The sequence below is a fragment of the Coregonus lavaretus genome, assembly GCF_964263955.1.
Source record: "Coregonus lavaretus genome assembly, contig: HAP1_SCAFFOLD_5648, whole genome shotgun sequence".
NCBI classification, from domain to species: domain Eukaryota; kingdom Metazoa; phylum Chordata; class Actinopteri; order Salmoniformes; family Salmonidae; genus Coregonus; species Coregonus lavaretus.
In genome coordinates, this window is record NW_028164850.1 from 1 (window position 1) to 15,161 (window position 15,161).

General features: G+C 44.8%; 1 protein-coding gene across 1 annotated transcript in view; it reads left to right on the forward strand.

The window, feature by feature from the left end:
• Positions 1 to 8,819: 8,819 nt before the first annotated feature.
• Positions 8,820 to 15,161, forward strand: part of LOC311115064 (3',5'-cyclic-AMP phosphodiesterase 4D-like) — a gene marked incomplete at both ends in the record, with an annotated part of 29,381 nt that continues 23,039 nt past the window's right edge. Inside the window, 5 exons of the mRNA XM_084190277.1 lie at positions 8,820 to 8,893; positions 9,328 to 9,519; positions 11,947 to 11,983; positions 12,172 to 12,248; positions 13,123 to 13,172. Coding sequence (XP_084046403.1) covers positions 8,820 to 8,893; positions 9,328 to 9,519; positions 11,947 to 11,983; positions 12,172 to 12,248; positions 13,123 to 13,172 — 430 coding nt within the window. The remainder of the gene's footprint in view (positions 8,894 to 9,327; positions 9,520 to 11,946; positions 11,984 to 12,171; positions 12,249 to 13,122; positions 13,173 to 15,161) is intronic.

Sequence of the window (15,161 nt, forward strand, 5' to 3'; positions counted from 1 at the left end):
CATGGCTGACAGACTGAACAGCAGGTTCTACCACAAGGGAACTCTCCATTATGTCTCCCCGTTATGTCACAGTAGCTACAGTACAGTATGTCTCTGTGACATCACAATACCTCTCCCCTCCCAACCATGCCATGTCTCTGTGACATCCATCACATCTCACCTTCCATTCTGTACAGAATGTCACCCTATGTGACATCACAATACCCCACAGACATGCCATGTGTCTTAAAGAAGCCCCGCTATACCTCCCCTCCCTTCTTTTCTGTGTCACAAACCCCACCTCACATTTTCCATGTCACATGCCACGTCTGTATGACATCATAATACTCCCTCCCCCTATCACACTGTCTCTCTCATTCTGTCAACTGTCTCTCTCATTCTGTTTAGTTGTTTAGCTGATATGTTAAGTTGTGGCCAAGGGCAAGATACACACTGTCGGCACGACAGCGTCTCTCCTTACCGTCTCCTCTCCTTTCTACACAGTTGATTATTTACCAAAGACACTCATCTCTGGCCTCTCTAATAGCCATCTAGACCAAGCCCCTCTGCTGTGTCTAGAAGGGATACAGTTTATGTCAAATTGACGTCAAAAATTTAAATGTTGGCATTTAAGCTAATCCTCATCCTAACCCTTTTCCTAACCTTAACCTATTTATCCTAACCTGCTATGTTAATTATCCTAACCTGCTGCATAAGTTCTCCTACCATGCTATGAAAAGTAAATTCTGACATAAGCTATATACCATGTAGTCAAAACCCTGTTCTGTTGTGGTTACTGTTCTGATGACCCTTCCATGGAAATGTGTATTAATAACCTTCACCTGTGATGAAGATATGGCCAGGCATTAGTGTCAAGTGACTCAGAGATGCCCTATGCCAAGTCAGTTGGCTGGGTTTATAGCCTAACTGTTATCTAGAGCAGGGTTTCGCAAACCTTTTGGGGCCGGGGACCCCTTTTGTGATAGCAAATTCATCAGGGACCCCCTCATAATCAGGACACAACTCGAGTGTGCCCTTTATTGGGGGTGTCTGGCTAATTGCCTATAATTTCCACCTGTTGTCTATTCCATTTGCACAACAGCATGTGAAATGTATTGTCAATCAGTGTTGCTTCCTAAGTGGACAGTTTGATTTCACAGAAGTGTGATTGACTTGGAGTTACATTGTGTTGTTTAAGTGTTCCCTTTATTTTTTTGAGCAGTGTATATAGCAGACATGTACGTACCTTATCCTGGTTGTCACGTGTATTATTGTCAGTTATGTGTAGTGGTGCAGTGTGTGACATCAGCATAATAACTGACTCATGAAGACACACTGTATACAGAGACTGACTTGCAAGACCTCTCTTAATGAGAACAGGTTTATAAAGGGAAGGGAAAGGGGTTATCTAGTCAGTTGCACAACTGAATGCATTCAACCGAAATGTGGCTTCCGCATTTAACCCAAGCCCTCTGAATCAGAGAGGTGCGGGGAGCTGCCTTAATGGACATCATCGGTGCCCAGGGAGCAGTTGTTGTGGGGGTTAACTGCCTTGATCAAGGGCAGAACAGCAGATATTTCCACCTTGCCGGCTCAGGGAGTCGAACAAGCAACATGTTGGTTACTGTCCCAATGCTCTAACCGCTAGGCTACCTGCTGCCCTTATTCAACGTGCTGCTAGGGAGTTAGTGTGGGGAACACGTCATTTATCAGTCACTTAGTGTGATAGCAACTGGGGAGGGTTGAGCGCTGCTTTAACAGCTATATGACATAGAGAAATAGAGGGGCCAGAGAGAGAAGACAAACAGGACAGAAAGGGAGAAAGAAGACAGGAAGCAGGGTACAGAGTAATGAGAACAATATGTGTTCCCTTCACTCACTAATTAGGCACCAGGCCAAACGGGCACATTTTCCATCCAAAGGTCAGAGCAGTTAGACCCTACGCGGCTCTCTGCTTCCCAGACCCCGCCTTTCAGCCTCGCAGGCCCTGCCTCTAAGGGCTCGCTGTCTCATTGCCTCTAAGACCTCTCTGTCTCTATGCTTCTAAGGCCCCTCTGTCTCTTTGCTTCTCAGACCCTGCCTCTCTGCTTCTCTGTCTCTCTGCCTCCTAGGACCTGCCTCTCTGCTTCTCTGTCTCTCTGCCTCCTAGGCCCTGCCTCTTAGTCTCTCTGTCTCCTAGGCCCTGCCTCTCAGTCTCTCTGTCTCCTAGGCCCTGCCTCTCTGCCTATCTGTATCCTAGGCCCTCCCTCTCTGCCTCTCTGCCTCTCTGTCTCCTAGGCCCTGCCTCTCTGCCTCTCTGTCTCCTAGGCCCTGCCTCTCAGCCTATCTGACTCCTAGGCCCTGCCTCTCAGCCTCTCTGTATCCTAGGCCCTGCCTCTCAGCCTCTCTGTCTCCTAGGCCCTGCCTCTCAGCCTCTCTGTCTCCTAGGCCCTGCCTCTCTGTATCCTAGGCCCTGCCTCTCTGCCTATCTGTCTCCTAGGCCCTGCCTCTCAGCCTATCTGTCTCCTAGGCCCTGCCTCTCAGCCTCTCTGTCTCCTAGGCCCTGCCTCTCAGCATCTCTGTCTCCTTGGCCCATGCCTCTCAGCCTCTCTGTCTCCTAGGCCCTGCCTCTCTGCCTATCTGTATCCTAGGCTCTGCCTCTTTGCCTCCCTATCTCTCTGTCTCCCAGGCCCTGCCTCTCAGCCTCTCTGCCTCTCAGGCTCTCTTCCAGACCCTGCCTCTCAGCCTCTCTGTCTCTCCCAGGACATGCCTAGGGCTGTGACGGTCACGAAATGTCATCACGGTAATTGACCGTTAATTAACATAAACTCATTTAGCATCTCCTGGCTTCCACACATAGCCTACAAGCCACTGATGCAGACCTTTGGAACATCTACATTTAAAAAAGTATAATAAATCCATGTAATATAGCCTACACCAGGGGTACTCAACTATTATTTGAGAAGGTCCAGTGACACAAATTTCCTAGGTGGCAAAGGTCCGGATGGATATCTTCCTTTATCGGCGCTGTGGTATACCGTAGTAACAAACATAATCGTCTACGACTTAGGAAACATGTGGTTACATAAAATGTACATAAAATGTGACAAAAATATGAATTAATTACAACTTCTTTCGGATGTAAACATGTGCAACATTGCTGAAGAACAAAAGTGGTCTCATAAGTATCTATGCAAAAAGTGATTTTGTGTATTTATTTTTTATAAAATAAAGTGCATGTTTACTGGAGAACAAAATTGTTTAACCAAAATAATAATCTGAATTCTCAGAATGTCACTGTGGGCCATGCAATATTAAAATCCAGAAAATCACATTGTAGGATTTTTAATGAATTTATTTGCAAATTATGGTGGAAAATATGTATTTGGTCACCTACAAACAAGCAAGATTTCTGGCTCTCACAGACCTGTAACTTCTTATTTAAGAGGCTCCTCTGTCCTCCACTCGTTACCTGTATTAATGGCACCTGTTTGAACTTGTTATCAGTATAAAAGACACCTGTCCACAACCTCAAACAGTCACACTCCAAACTCCACTATGGCCAAGACCAAAGAGCTGTCAAAGGACACCAGAAACAAACTTGTAGACCTGCACCAGGCTGGGAAGACTGTATATGCAATAGGTAAGCAGCTTGGTTTGAAGAAATCAACTGTGGGAGCAATTATTAGGAAATGGAAGACATACAAGACCACTGATAATCTCCCTCGATCTGGGGCTCCACGCAAGATCTCACCCCGTGGGGTCAAAATGATCACGGTGAGCAAAAATCCCAGAACCACACAGGGGGACCTAGTGAATGACCTGCAGAGAGCTGGGACCAAAGTAACAAAGCCTACCATCAGTAACACACTACGCCGCCAGGACTCAAATCCTGCAGTGCCAGACGTGTCCCCCTGCTTAAGCCAGTACATGTCCAGGCCCGTCTGAAGTTTGCTAGAGTGCATTTGGATGATCCAGAAGAGGATTGGGAGAATGTCATATGGTCAGATGAAACCAAAATATAACTTTTTGGTAAAAACTAAACTCGTCGTGTTTGGAGGACAAAGAATGCTGAGTTGCATCCAAAGAACACCATACCTACTGTGAAGCATGGGGGTGGAAACATCATGCTTTGGGGCTGTTTTTCTGCAAAGGGACCAGGACGACTGATCCGTGTAAAGGAAAGACTGAATGGGGCCATGTATCGTGAGATTTTGAGTGAAAACCTCCTTCCATCAGCAAGGGCATTGAAGATGAAACGTGGCTGGGTCTTTCAGCATGACAATGATCCCAAACACACCGCCCGGGCAATGAAGGAGTGGCTTCGTAAGAAGCATTTCAAGGTCCTGGAGTGGCCTAGCCAGTCTCCAGATCTCAACCCCATAGAAAATCTTTGGAGGGAGTTGAAAATCCGTGTTGCCCTGGACAGCCCCAAAACATCACTGCTCTAGAGGAGATCTGCATGGAGGAATGGGCCAGAATACCAGCAACAGTGTGTGAAAACCTTGTGAAGACTTACAGAAAACGTTTGACCTGTGTCATTGCCAACAAAGGGTATATAACAAAGTATTGAGAAACTTTTGTTATTGACCAAATTCTTATTTTCCACCATAATTTGCTAATAAATTCATTAAAAATCCTACAATGTGATTTTCTGGAGAAAAGAATTCTCATTTTGTCTGTCATAGTTGACGTGTACCTATGATGAAAATTACAGGCCTCTCTCATCTTTTTAAGTGGGAGAACTTGCACAATTGGTAGCTGACTAAATACTTTTTTTCCCCATTGTATGTTTGGGGAGTCTCCCACATGCCTTTTGGCGAACACCAAACGTGTTTGCTTATTTTTTTCTTGAAGCAATGGCTTTTATCTGGCCACTCTTCCGTAAAGCCCAGCTCTGTGGAGTGTACGGCTTAAAGTGGTCCTATGGACATATACTCCAATCTCCGCTGTTGAGCTTTGCAGCTCCTTCAGGGCATGTCTTTGGTCTCTTTGTTGCCTCTCTGATTAATGCCCTCTTTGCCTGGTCCATGAGTTTTGGTGGGCGGCACTCTCAGGTTTGTTGTGGTGCCATATTCTTTCCATTTTATAATAATGGTTTTAATGGTGCTCCGTGAGATGTTCAAAGTTTTGGATATTTTTTTATGACCCAACCCTGATCTGTACTTCTCCACAACTTTGTCCCTGACCTGTTTGGAGAGCTCCTTGGTCTTCATGGTGCTGCTTGCTTGGTGGTGCCCCTTGCTAGTGGTGTTGCAGAACAGGTGTATATATACTGAGATCATGTGGCACTTAGATTGCACACAGGTGGACTTTATTTAACTAATTATGTGACTTTTTAAGGTAATTGGTTGCACCAGATCTTATTTAGGGGCTTCATAGCAAAGGGGGTGAAAACATATGCACGCACCACTTTTCCGTTATTTATTTGTTTGAATTTTTTGAAACAAGTTTTATTTTTTATTTTTATTTGACTGCCTTCATGACTCGTGACCACCGGTGTGGTGGTAATATGGCCACCGCAACAGCCCTAGCCATGCCTCTCAGCCTCTCAGCCTCTCTGCCTCCCAGGCCCTGCCTCTCAGCCTCTCTGTCTCTCTGTCTCCCAGGAGGCCATGCCTCTCAGCCTCTCAGGCTCTGCCTCCCAGGCCCTGCCCTCAGCCCCTCTGTCTCCCAGCCCTGCCTCTCAGGCTCTGCCTCCCATGCCCTGTCTCTCAGCCTCTCTGATTAATTAAGGTCACTGATTAGTTAGGAACCCCCTCACCTGGTTGTATAGGTCTTAATTGGATACAAATTGAAAGGAGAAACCAAAAACACTCAGCCCTCCATGGAATGAGTTTGACACCCCTGCTCTAAGGCCTACAGTATCTGCCTCTCTGCCTCTCTGTTCTTTGCTTCCTAGGCCCTGTCTCGCTGCCTCTAAAGTGCTTTGCAGACACCAACCGGAATATCGCAGACTACCCCACCGAGTACACCATTGTCCCTTTAGTCAAAGCAGCTAGTGCCTTCACACAGAGGGCGAACGCCGCCGGTGATCTTAGCAATAAAATAAACAAACGTCAACGTGCAAAAAGTGAATCTCTATAACACCATAATCATGCTTAAAAACGTATTTCCATGCTACATAAATGATTAATCCATTAGATTACAGTTAACTAAAATGTACGCTTAATCCAGTATAAATTAATGTATAGAATGTATTATACAAGAGGCAACATTTACAAATTCTACAGCACAACGGCAGAGTCATGTCTGAAGTGTAAAACTACTAATGACTCAATAATTCATGCCTTCTGGGAATGTTACAAAATCCAAAGTTATGGATGGAGTTGGAAAGATGGATGTTAGAGGTATTGCAATGTAAATTTACTTTCAATTCGTCTGTCTGTATATTTCAAGACATGACATATGAGGGTGCAGTGAGATAACTGATGGGTTGGACAATACTCTTCTCATCAATTATCTTTTAAAAAACGTATACTCAAAAACTGGAAATCAGCCAGTTCACCATCGTTCACGCAATGGAAAGGTCAAATGCTTTATTATCTAACAATTGAAAGAGTGTGGGCGACGGAGAGAAACAAAATAGTGAAGTTTGAGACCATGTGACAGAAAGTGATGCGGGCGCTGGAGATAAGTGTGGGGGGCAAGTGGGTCTGGGCAGGGGTGATGTAGTGATGTTTGTATTTGTATGTGTATGTTTTGTATTGTTTATAAAATATTTTTAAACATCTTATAAAAATCAAATAATAATAATAATGATTAATCCAAAAATAGATGAGAAAACAATTATTTGTATTGTTAAACGTGACTCTGTAAACTGATAGTGTTAGCTAGCTAGTTAGAGTGGGAAAGTTAGCTGGTCCTGCTGTTGGACTTACTGCTGACGTGTCACCACGCAGACTACGTTTGTACAATGTTATTGATTACTGCATTGTTGGGTTTAGAGCTTGCAAGAAAGGCATTTCACTGTACTTGTGCATGTGACAATAAAACTTGAAACTGAAACTTGAATTTCGGCACCCCGCCTAGGCTTCATTGAAAATGAATGGGCCACCACGTCCGCCGCGCATCATACCAGCTGTATTTTGAAAGTTATATATCTTGAAAACTTGATTGCTGGCATGCAAAACATTTTGGGACTATATCAACAATGGACTAATGAAACAAATACCAAAATATAGTTTTTGGGTGGAGTTTTCCTTTAAGGCCTATCTGCCTCCTAGACCCTGCCTCTCAGCTTCTCGGGTCCTCCCTGCTCTGTCCTCTGGGTGAACACTGGGCTGAGGAGATCACAGTCTTATAGCCACATGATTACCCATGAAAACATTCATGGAATGTCCTGTGTTCTTTAGCAGAGCACATCCTAAAATGCTTCCCAGGTGCTGGATTGAGTGAACAGTTCAAAGAAAGCAAAGTTTTGACCTGCAATGAGCCTTATTGGTTAAGTCTTGGTATGTCCTGTGTGACAGCAAATGGTAACGCCAGAATATAATTCTGTGTGCGAGAGATAGACATGCTGGTAGTCTGGCTGTGGAGGGCAGTCTTAGGTGGAGCGGCATCAATAATGTGTGTGTGTGTGTGGGGGGGGGGTGCGCGGGGGGGGGGGGGTGCGCGGGGGGTGGGTGCGCGGGGGGTTGTCGGGCTGAACCCCTGGCCTGGTGCAGTTGCAAAGCTACCGGTGATATACCAAAGTTACCGGAATCTTCTGTAATCTGTTGCAATCTATATCTGTGTCCATATTTTCCATGAGTTTCTAGAGGATAGACCTAATGGTGCAAGAGAAAATAGCCATATTAAAAGCATCTAATCAACAATGGCATTATTTTCAATGAACTATGCAACTCTTCCAACTATAGTCTTCTTTCACAACGGCCACCAGTTTGGCCCCAAAACATTTACATGCTGTTTTGGGGCCAATGCTGAAACCCTCATATTAAACACCAATGGTATTCATCAAGTTGATGGTTTATATTTGGGATCATGTTTTACAGCTTTGTCATTATTATCAGATTTGTTAACATATATTTTACATGTGAAAAGTCCACACAGAGGGCCAGAGATAATTACAGATTGTGATAATCTGAAGTACCCAAAAAAGGCCACTAGAAGATGTCATCTGATAAAATTCCATGTATTCCTTGAAAGTTAACAAAATGCAGGTAGTTTACTGGTAAACTTCAAAGGTTTTCAGTAATATACCCTCTCTTTGCAACCCTACCCAGGTGGAACAGAGTGTAGGCAGCAGGCCCTGATACACAGAAGGTTGGTGGCACCTTAATTGGGGAGGACGGGCTCGTGACACTGGTATTAGGAAAGGAGCAGGTTGATGGTAGAAAATACTTAAATGATACACCACAATATAATCACCATCAGTGCTATATTTGAATATGTGACTTGATAACATTCCTTTTTTCATAGTGACATTTTAATAAGCTTGCTGAGTCTCATGTCATTTTAACTCTTTGTGGAATCACATGGTTCTATAAGGAAATCCTACAATTAAACACAGATTGAATCAGTGGCCAATTTTGATGTCATGTATTTCAATCAATAGGAATGTTCATCAAATTCCAGAATCTGCCATTGGATTTGATTGTAAAGTCAAAGAGAGAGGCTCTTCATCCAGATGATAGAGGAAATATGCTGTTCTGTGTTTGTAGAATTTCAGGGCAGACCGAGTGCATAATCTGCTGTACCCACAACAACATGTCATCAATATACACAGTGATGAACACAGAATCAGCTGACCCTCAGCTCACACTGTTCCCTTCACCACACACACACACGCACGCATGCACAGAAGCACACACATTATCACCACAGCTTTTCTCATCACATAGCTGACAGTGGTGATTACGATGACGATGATGGTGATGATTACGATGATGATGATAGGGACTTTGATGATGATGTGTCTGGTGCTACACAGAGGGTAATCCCTTCAACTGCAGGATTACAGTAGAGCCAGGTCTAGTTACCCATGTAACAGGTCAGATAACCCTGGGTGACAGGTGAAATCCCAGGTGTGAGGATCATCTGGGGGGACACTAAGGAGCGGTGACATCACAGGGGGATTACGTCATTGTCCCAGGTGGTGGCTGTGATCCAATGAGTCATTGTCTTTGTCAGAGCTGTGTTACTCACCACGTACAGCTACAGTACTGGCCTGAGATACAGTTACCACATAAAGGCTTTTGGATATTATTCTGGCTGTTTGAGAGAATGTTTAGAAACCTAAGCGACCTGCACAGTGTTCTTTAAAGTACAAACTAACAAAAAGCCAAACAGACATCCTGTGTTTCTAACAGCCACACTTTTTAATGATTATGTCTAATGTTTCCTCTCTCTCTGGTTGTTGTGTGACAGTTTCGATGTGGACAACGGCACATCGTCGGGGCGCAGCCCACTGGATCCCATGGCCAGCCCGGGGTCTGGGCTCATACTGCAGGGCAACTTTGTCCACAGTCAGCGGAGAGAGTCCTTCCTCTACCGCTCCGACTCGGACTACGACCTGTCGCCCAAGTCCATGTCCAGAAACTCCTCCATCGCCAGTGACATGTAAGTGTTTCTTTCTCCAACTGCCTCTCTGTTCATACTCAATCTCTCACTTGTTCTCTTTCAGTCGATCATAGCTCACCTATCGCCCCATTCACACACACATTATCTTTCTACACATGCATTACTATTTCTCTCACTGAAGAGAGGGAGTGTTTTCATAGGGGTTATATATGATGTTCATACTGAGTCCCTTTACTTTTTTTCCCCAGTTGACACATCCAGAGCGACTTACAGGAGCAAGTAGGGTTAAGTGCGTTGCTCAAGGGCACATCAACAGATTTTTCACCTAGTCAGCGACCTTTCAGTTAGTGGCCCAACACTCTTAACCACTAGGCTACCTGCCACCCCATTTACCATACAGTGTTAGATGTTTGTTTTGTTCTTTTCTTTCTTTTTTCTTTTTTTTTCTTGTCACATACACCAGATAAGTGAAGTGTGTTGTTTTACAGGGTCAGCCATAGTAGTACGGCACCCCTTTACTCTGGAGGCCAACTGTTACTCTGGAGGCCAACTGTTACTCTGGAGGCCAACTGTTACTCTGGAGGCCAACTGTTACTCTGGAGGCCAACTGTTCCTCTGGAGGCTAACTGTTACTCTGGAGGCCAACTGTTACTCTGGAAGCTAACTGTTACTCTGGAGGCCAGCTGTTACTCTGGAGGCCAACTGTTCCTCTGGAGGCTAACTGTTACTCTGGAGGCCAACTGTTACTCTGGAGGCTAACTGTTACTCTGGAGGCCAACTGTTACTCTGGAGGCTAACTGTTCCTCTGGAAGCCAACTGTTCCTCTGGAGGCCAACTGTTCCTCTGGAGGCCAACAGTTACTCTGGGATCCAACTATTACTCTGGAGGCCAACTGTTACTCTGGAGGCCAACTGTTACTCTGGAGGCCAACTGTTATTCTGGGGCTTATCGTTGATGTACAGTAACATTTGAAACCGATGTCTTTGCTATCTAACACTGACATGAAGGCCAAACACAGTATATTCTGTAGAAAAATAGGCAATCTTTAATGGACAATTTTTAAATTTTTTATTTAACCTTTATTTAACTAGGCAAGTCAGTTAAGAACAAATTATTATTTACAATGACGGCCTACCCCGGCCAAACCCTAACCCGGACAACGCTGGGCCAATTGTGCGCCGCCCTGTGGAGATGTCTCTAACATATATGTCTCTAAGGAAATAATTTACTGACAGAATCTTATAATTTAGAAATTTCTCTGGTGCCTCTATGTAAACAGTTCTGTCTGCAGATGTAAAAATAAAAAGTATCCTGCTGGGTACTAGCTAACAAAGACCAGTGTTAGGGGCTGGGGGGAGGGAAGAGAGGAGGAGAGGGAAGCTGGAATGCAACCTCTCGCCTAATCTCTCCCCCTCTCTCTCTCTCTCTCTCTATCTCTCTCTCGCTCTCAATTCAATTTCAATTTAAGGGGCTTTATTGGCATGGGAAACATATCTCTCTCTCTCGCTCTCTCTTTTTCTCTCTCTCTCTCTCTTTCTTTCGCTTGTCCTCTTTTTTATGCTCTGTAAAATTATTTTCCCCTTTACTGAAAAGCTACGATATAGAAGGATGTTAGGGAGGAAAAGAGGATTGAGAGTAGCGCTAGTGTAACGTTTTTCATTGTTGTTCAAGGAAAACTAATCTATATCTATAGCCCACATGTTCTGTCCCTGACAATTGTCTGGATGGTCTCCCCAAGGATGATGATAATGGTAGTGTAGAGGGTGTGTTAAGGTCAAGTGGATGTCATCTCTAATGAACTCTACTTTAGAATTCAATGAATGACGCCAATAGAGGTACTGTATATGTCATCAATAACATCCAGGAACTATGCCCTTAGTCATCAATGATTCAGTACACGTGACCTTACACACACCCTGGTACAAGCAGCAGCAAAGTGTCTGCCTCTGCAGTAGTTTACTAGTTTACCTCTATGACCATAACTAGTACTGCTACTAATGAAATGCCAATGATAGTGTACACAACCTTGGAGCAGGTGATTTTCCGTCATGTCTTTTTTTTCTTCCCGTTCCCTCCCTCCCTCTTTCTCTAAGTTCAGAGGTCAGTATTTGTGGCACATTCCATCCTAGTCTCCTAGGATGAGAGCGCATGATGCCACCCCCCTTACATTGTGCCCTCAGGCTTGTGACAGCATAGGAAGGGGGTGGGGATTGGGGGATAAAGCGAGGAGGGGGTGGGGGGATTGCACACTGTTTTACACCCACGTGAATCACCAGGGAGACAGTGATTTAGAAGGAGAGGAGGAAAGAGTTTTGTTGTGGTCATTGTGACCAGTGTCAGAATCATTTCATCTGTCACTGAGCGGGTGGAAATTTGAAGGTCATGTTTAGATCTGTAGATAAAGGTGTGTCCAGGTGTGTCACAAAATAAAATGTAACCTCTCTTTATCTTGGTCTCTTTTTGCAGTCATGGCGACGATATGATTGTAACACCTTTTGCACAGGTGAGCAATGGCCCACATGCTAAACAAGTTGTATTGTGTTGTTTTGCTGCCTAATTCCTTGGGGAAACCACAGTAGAGTATGATATCATGATATTGTGCAATAGACACAGGCCCATTGTTCAATCACTGTTCAAACATGTGAGATTATTTTGAGGGGTTTAATGTTAATCTGTCCTGATCTCCTCCAGGTTCTGGCCAGTCTAAGAACTGTACGGAATAATTTTGCTGCATTAAGCAATTGTTCACAAGACAGAGCGTCCAACAAGTAAGTCTTCAGAAGCATACACTGCATGTACTGTATACACAATGAATCAGTATTTACTGCTGTGGAACAGTCTAGAGCAAGGCACCCCGCTAACCAATTTAGAGACAAATATTAGTGCTGTTTGTCTTTTTTGGGGCTATGTTTAAGCAATAAGGCACGAAGGGGGTGTGGTATATGGCCAATATACCACGGCTAAGGGCTGTTCTTAGGCACGAGTGCCTGGATACAGCCCTTAGCCGTGATATATTGGCCATATACCACAAACCCCCGAGGTGCCTTATTGCTATTATAAACTGGTTACCAACATAATTAGAGCTGTAAAAATAAATGTTTTGTCATACCCATGGTATACGGTCTGATATACCACAGCTTTCAGCCAATCAGCATTCAGGGCTCTCACCACACAGTTTATAAATGTATTTATATGATGATATCTCCAAATGAAGTCTCCCGCTATGGTGTTTTGTTAAAAACGGCTTCAGTACTCCCCATGCTATCTCTCTTTGGTCTGCATGCTATACCACCAGGCACTTGCTGCTGCTGCTGCATTTTACACAATGTTGTGGAGAAGACGTGAATGTCACTCCTTTGCTGTAGTTCTCCCCCTACTGTTCTTGACTGGGACTACAACAACAGCAGTACCACTCAGTAAAGGTGCCCCCTGCCATATCGCTCCTGTTCAACGTGAGATCTCTGATGAATGAGGACTGATTCAGCTGGACAGGGAACGGTGCAGTACATTTCCCTCTGTTAGTGAGACAGAGAGGGGGAGAAAGAGAGGGGGAAGATAGATAGGGGAGAGATAGGAGGTAGTACAGTAGTGTTGTTTTGGGAGGAGATGTATCAATGTGTGTTTTGTTTCTCCCCACACCAGGAGATCACCCATGTGTAATCCACCACCCATCACCAAGACCTCCTTCACAGGTACGCTGATAGTCTTTAAGTGTGGTCTTTGTGTATGTTAGTGCGTGTGTGCGTGTACTGTATGAATATGTTGATTCTAGTGAAAGGAGGGAGAGAGAATGCTCTACCGTTCTACAGCAATATCGCCCATTCTATCAGCTGTGTAAAAGGCAACAGCCCTTGATGATGGTGTCATGGCATGCTGATATGACAGATAGGGGGATGGGAACTGTCAGACCAGAGATGGAGGATGATGACACAGACATCCTTTAGGGGTAAGCCAAACAACAGGACACTGGATAAAAGCCATCCATGTTTAGAAGAGATACGCCTGTAGCTACAGTATAGCACAATGGGAATCAAAAAGCATATAGGCTGCAGGACAGTGGTTAGCAACCCTGGCACAGTATGACCAGCAGCACTGTTTGATTTCTGTCTGTCTGTCTGTCTGTCTGTCTGTCTGTCTGTCTGTCTGTCTGTCTGTCTGTCTGTCTGTCTGTCTGTCTGTCTGTCTGTCTGTCTGTCTGTCTGTCTGTCTGTCTGTCTGTCTGTCTGTCTGTCTGTCTGTCTGTCTGTCTGTCTGTCTGTCTGTCTGTCTGTCTGTCTGTATGTATGTATGTATGTATGTATGTATGTCTGTCACTCAGCCTTGTGTGTAAAGGCTTCTGTGCCGTGTGTGTAAAGGCTTCTGTGCCAAAGTGCTGTCAGGCCCCATGCTCCATCCCCTGACTGATAGGTCATAGCCAGTCCCTACATTCCACACACCCCTATGGAATCCTGCCAGCATTATGTCGCTACATTCCACACAGCCCTATGGGATCCTGCTAGCATCAGGTCACTACTGTACGTCTGTGGCTGGGCTTAGCAGGACTGTGTGACCCCTCACCTTTCACTACCCACTGTAGAAGTGACCTGGGTATACAGTGATAGGAGGTCAGTGGAATGACATTTAAATAAGTGTGTCTAACTAACACACCATGAAAGGGACCGGGAATTCACTAGCAATGCACTTAATAAACCGGAGCCAACCAACAGAACAGTGAAATGTCAATATCAAGTTAGCTTTCATATTGTATTGTATGAAACCTGTAAGATACAGATTGTGGGTAGCCTTTGTCAAAGAGGAGAGGAGAGTCGTCCACTTCTTCTTCAGCATACGGCTTCTCTCTGAGGTGTTTTTGTTAGGGAGAGGCGACAGGGATAGAAGCCCAATGGACCAGAATAGACCTGTTCTTGAAGGGCACTTCTCCTTGCCCTCTAGCACTATGTAGGGCTGACAGGGTGAGCAGCCAATTGTGTTAGTAGGTCCTGTAGTAGGTCCCATACTCTGTCAGTAGGTCCCATACTCTGTCACTAGGTCCCATACTCTGTCAGTAGGTCCCATACTCTGTTAGTAGGTCCCATACTCTGATAGTAGGTCCCATACTCTGTCAGTAGGTCCCATACTCTGATAGTAGGTCCCATACTCTGTCAGTAGGTCCCATACTCTGATAGTAGGTCCCATACTCTGTCAGTAGGTCCCATACTCTGATAGTAGGTCCCATACTCTGTCAGTAGGTCAAATACTCTGATAGTAGGTCCCATACTCTGTCAGTAGGTCTCATACTCTGATAGTAGGTCCCATACTCTGTCAGTAGGTCCCATACTCTGATAGTAGGTCCCATACTCTGTCAGTAGGTCCCATACTCTGTCAGTAGATCCCATACTCTGATAGTAGGTCCCATACTCTGTCAGTAGGTCCCATACTCTGATAGTAGGTCCCATACTCTGTCAGTAGGTCCCATACTCTGATAGTAGGTCCCATACTCTGTCAGTAGGTCCAATACTCTGTTAGTAGGTCCCATACTCTGTCAGTAGGTCCCATACTCTGTCAGTAGGTCCCATACTCTGTTAGTAGGTCCCATACTCTGTCAGTAGGTCCCATAATCTGTCACTAGGTCCCATACTCTGTCAGTAGGTCCCATACTCTGTCAGTAGGCCCCATACTCTGATAGTAGGTCCCATACTCTG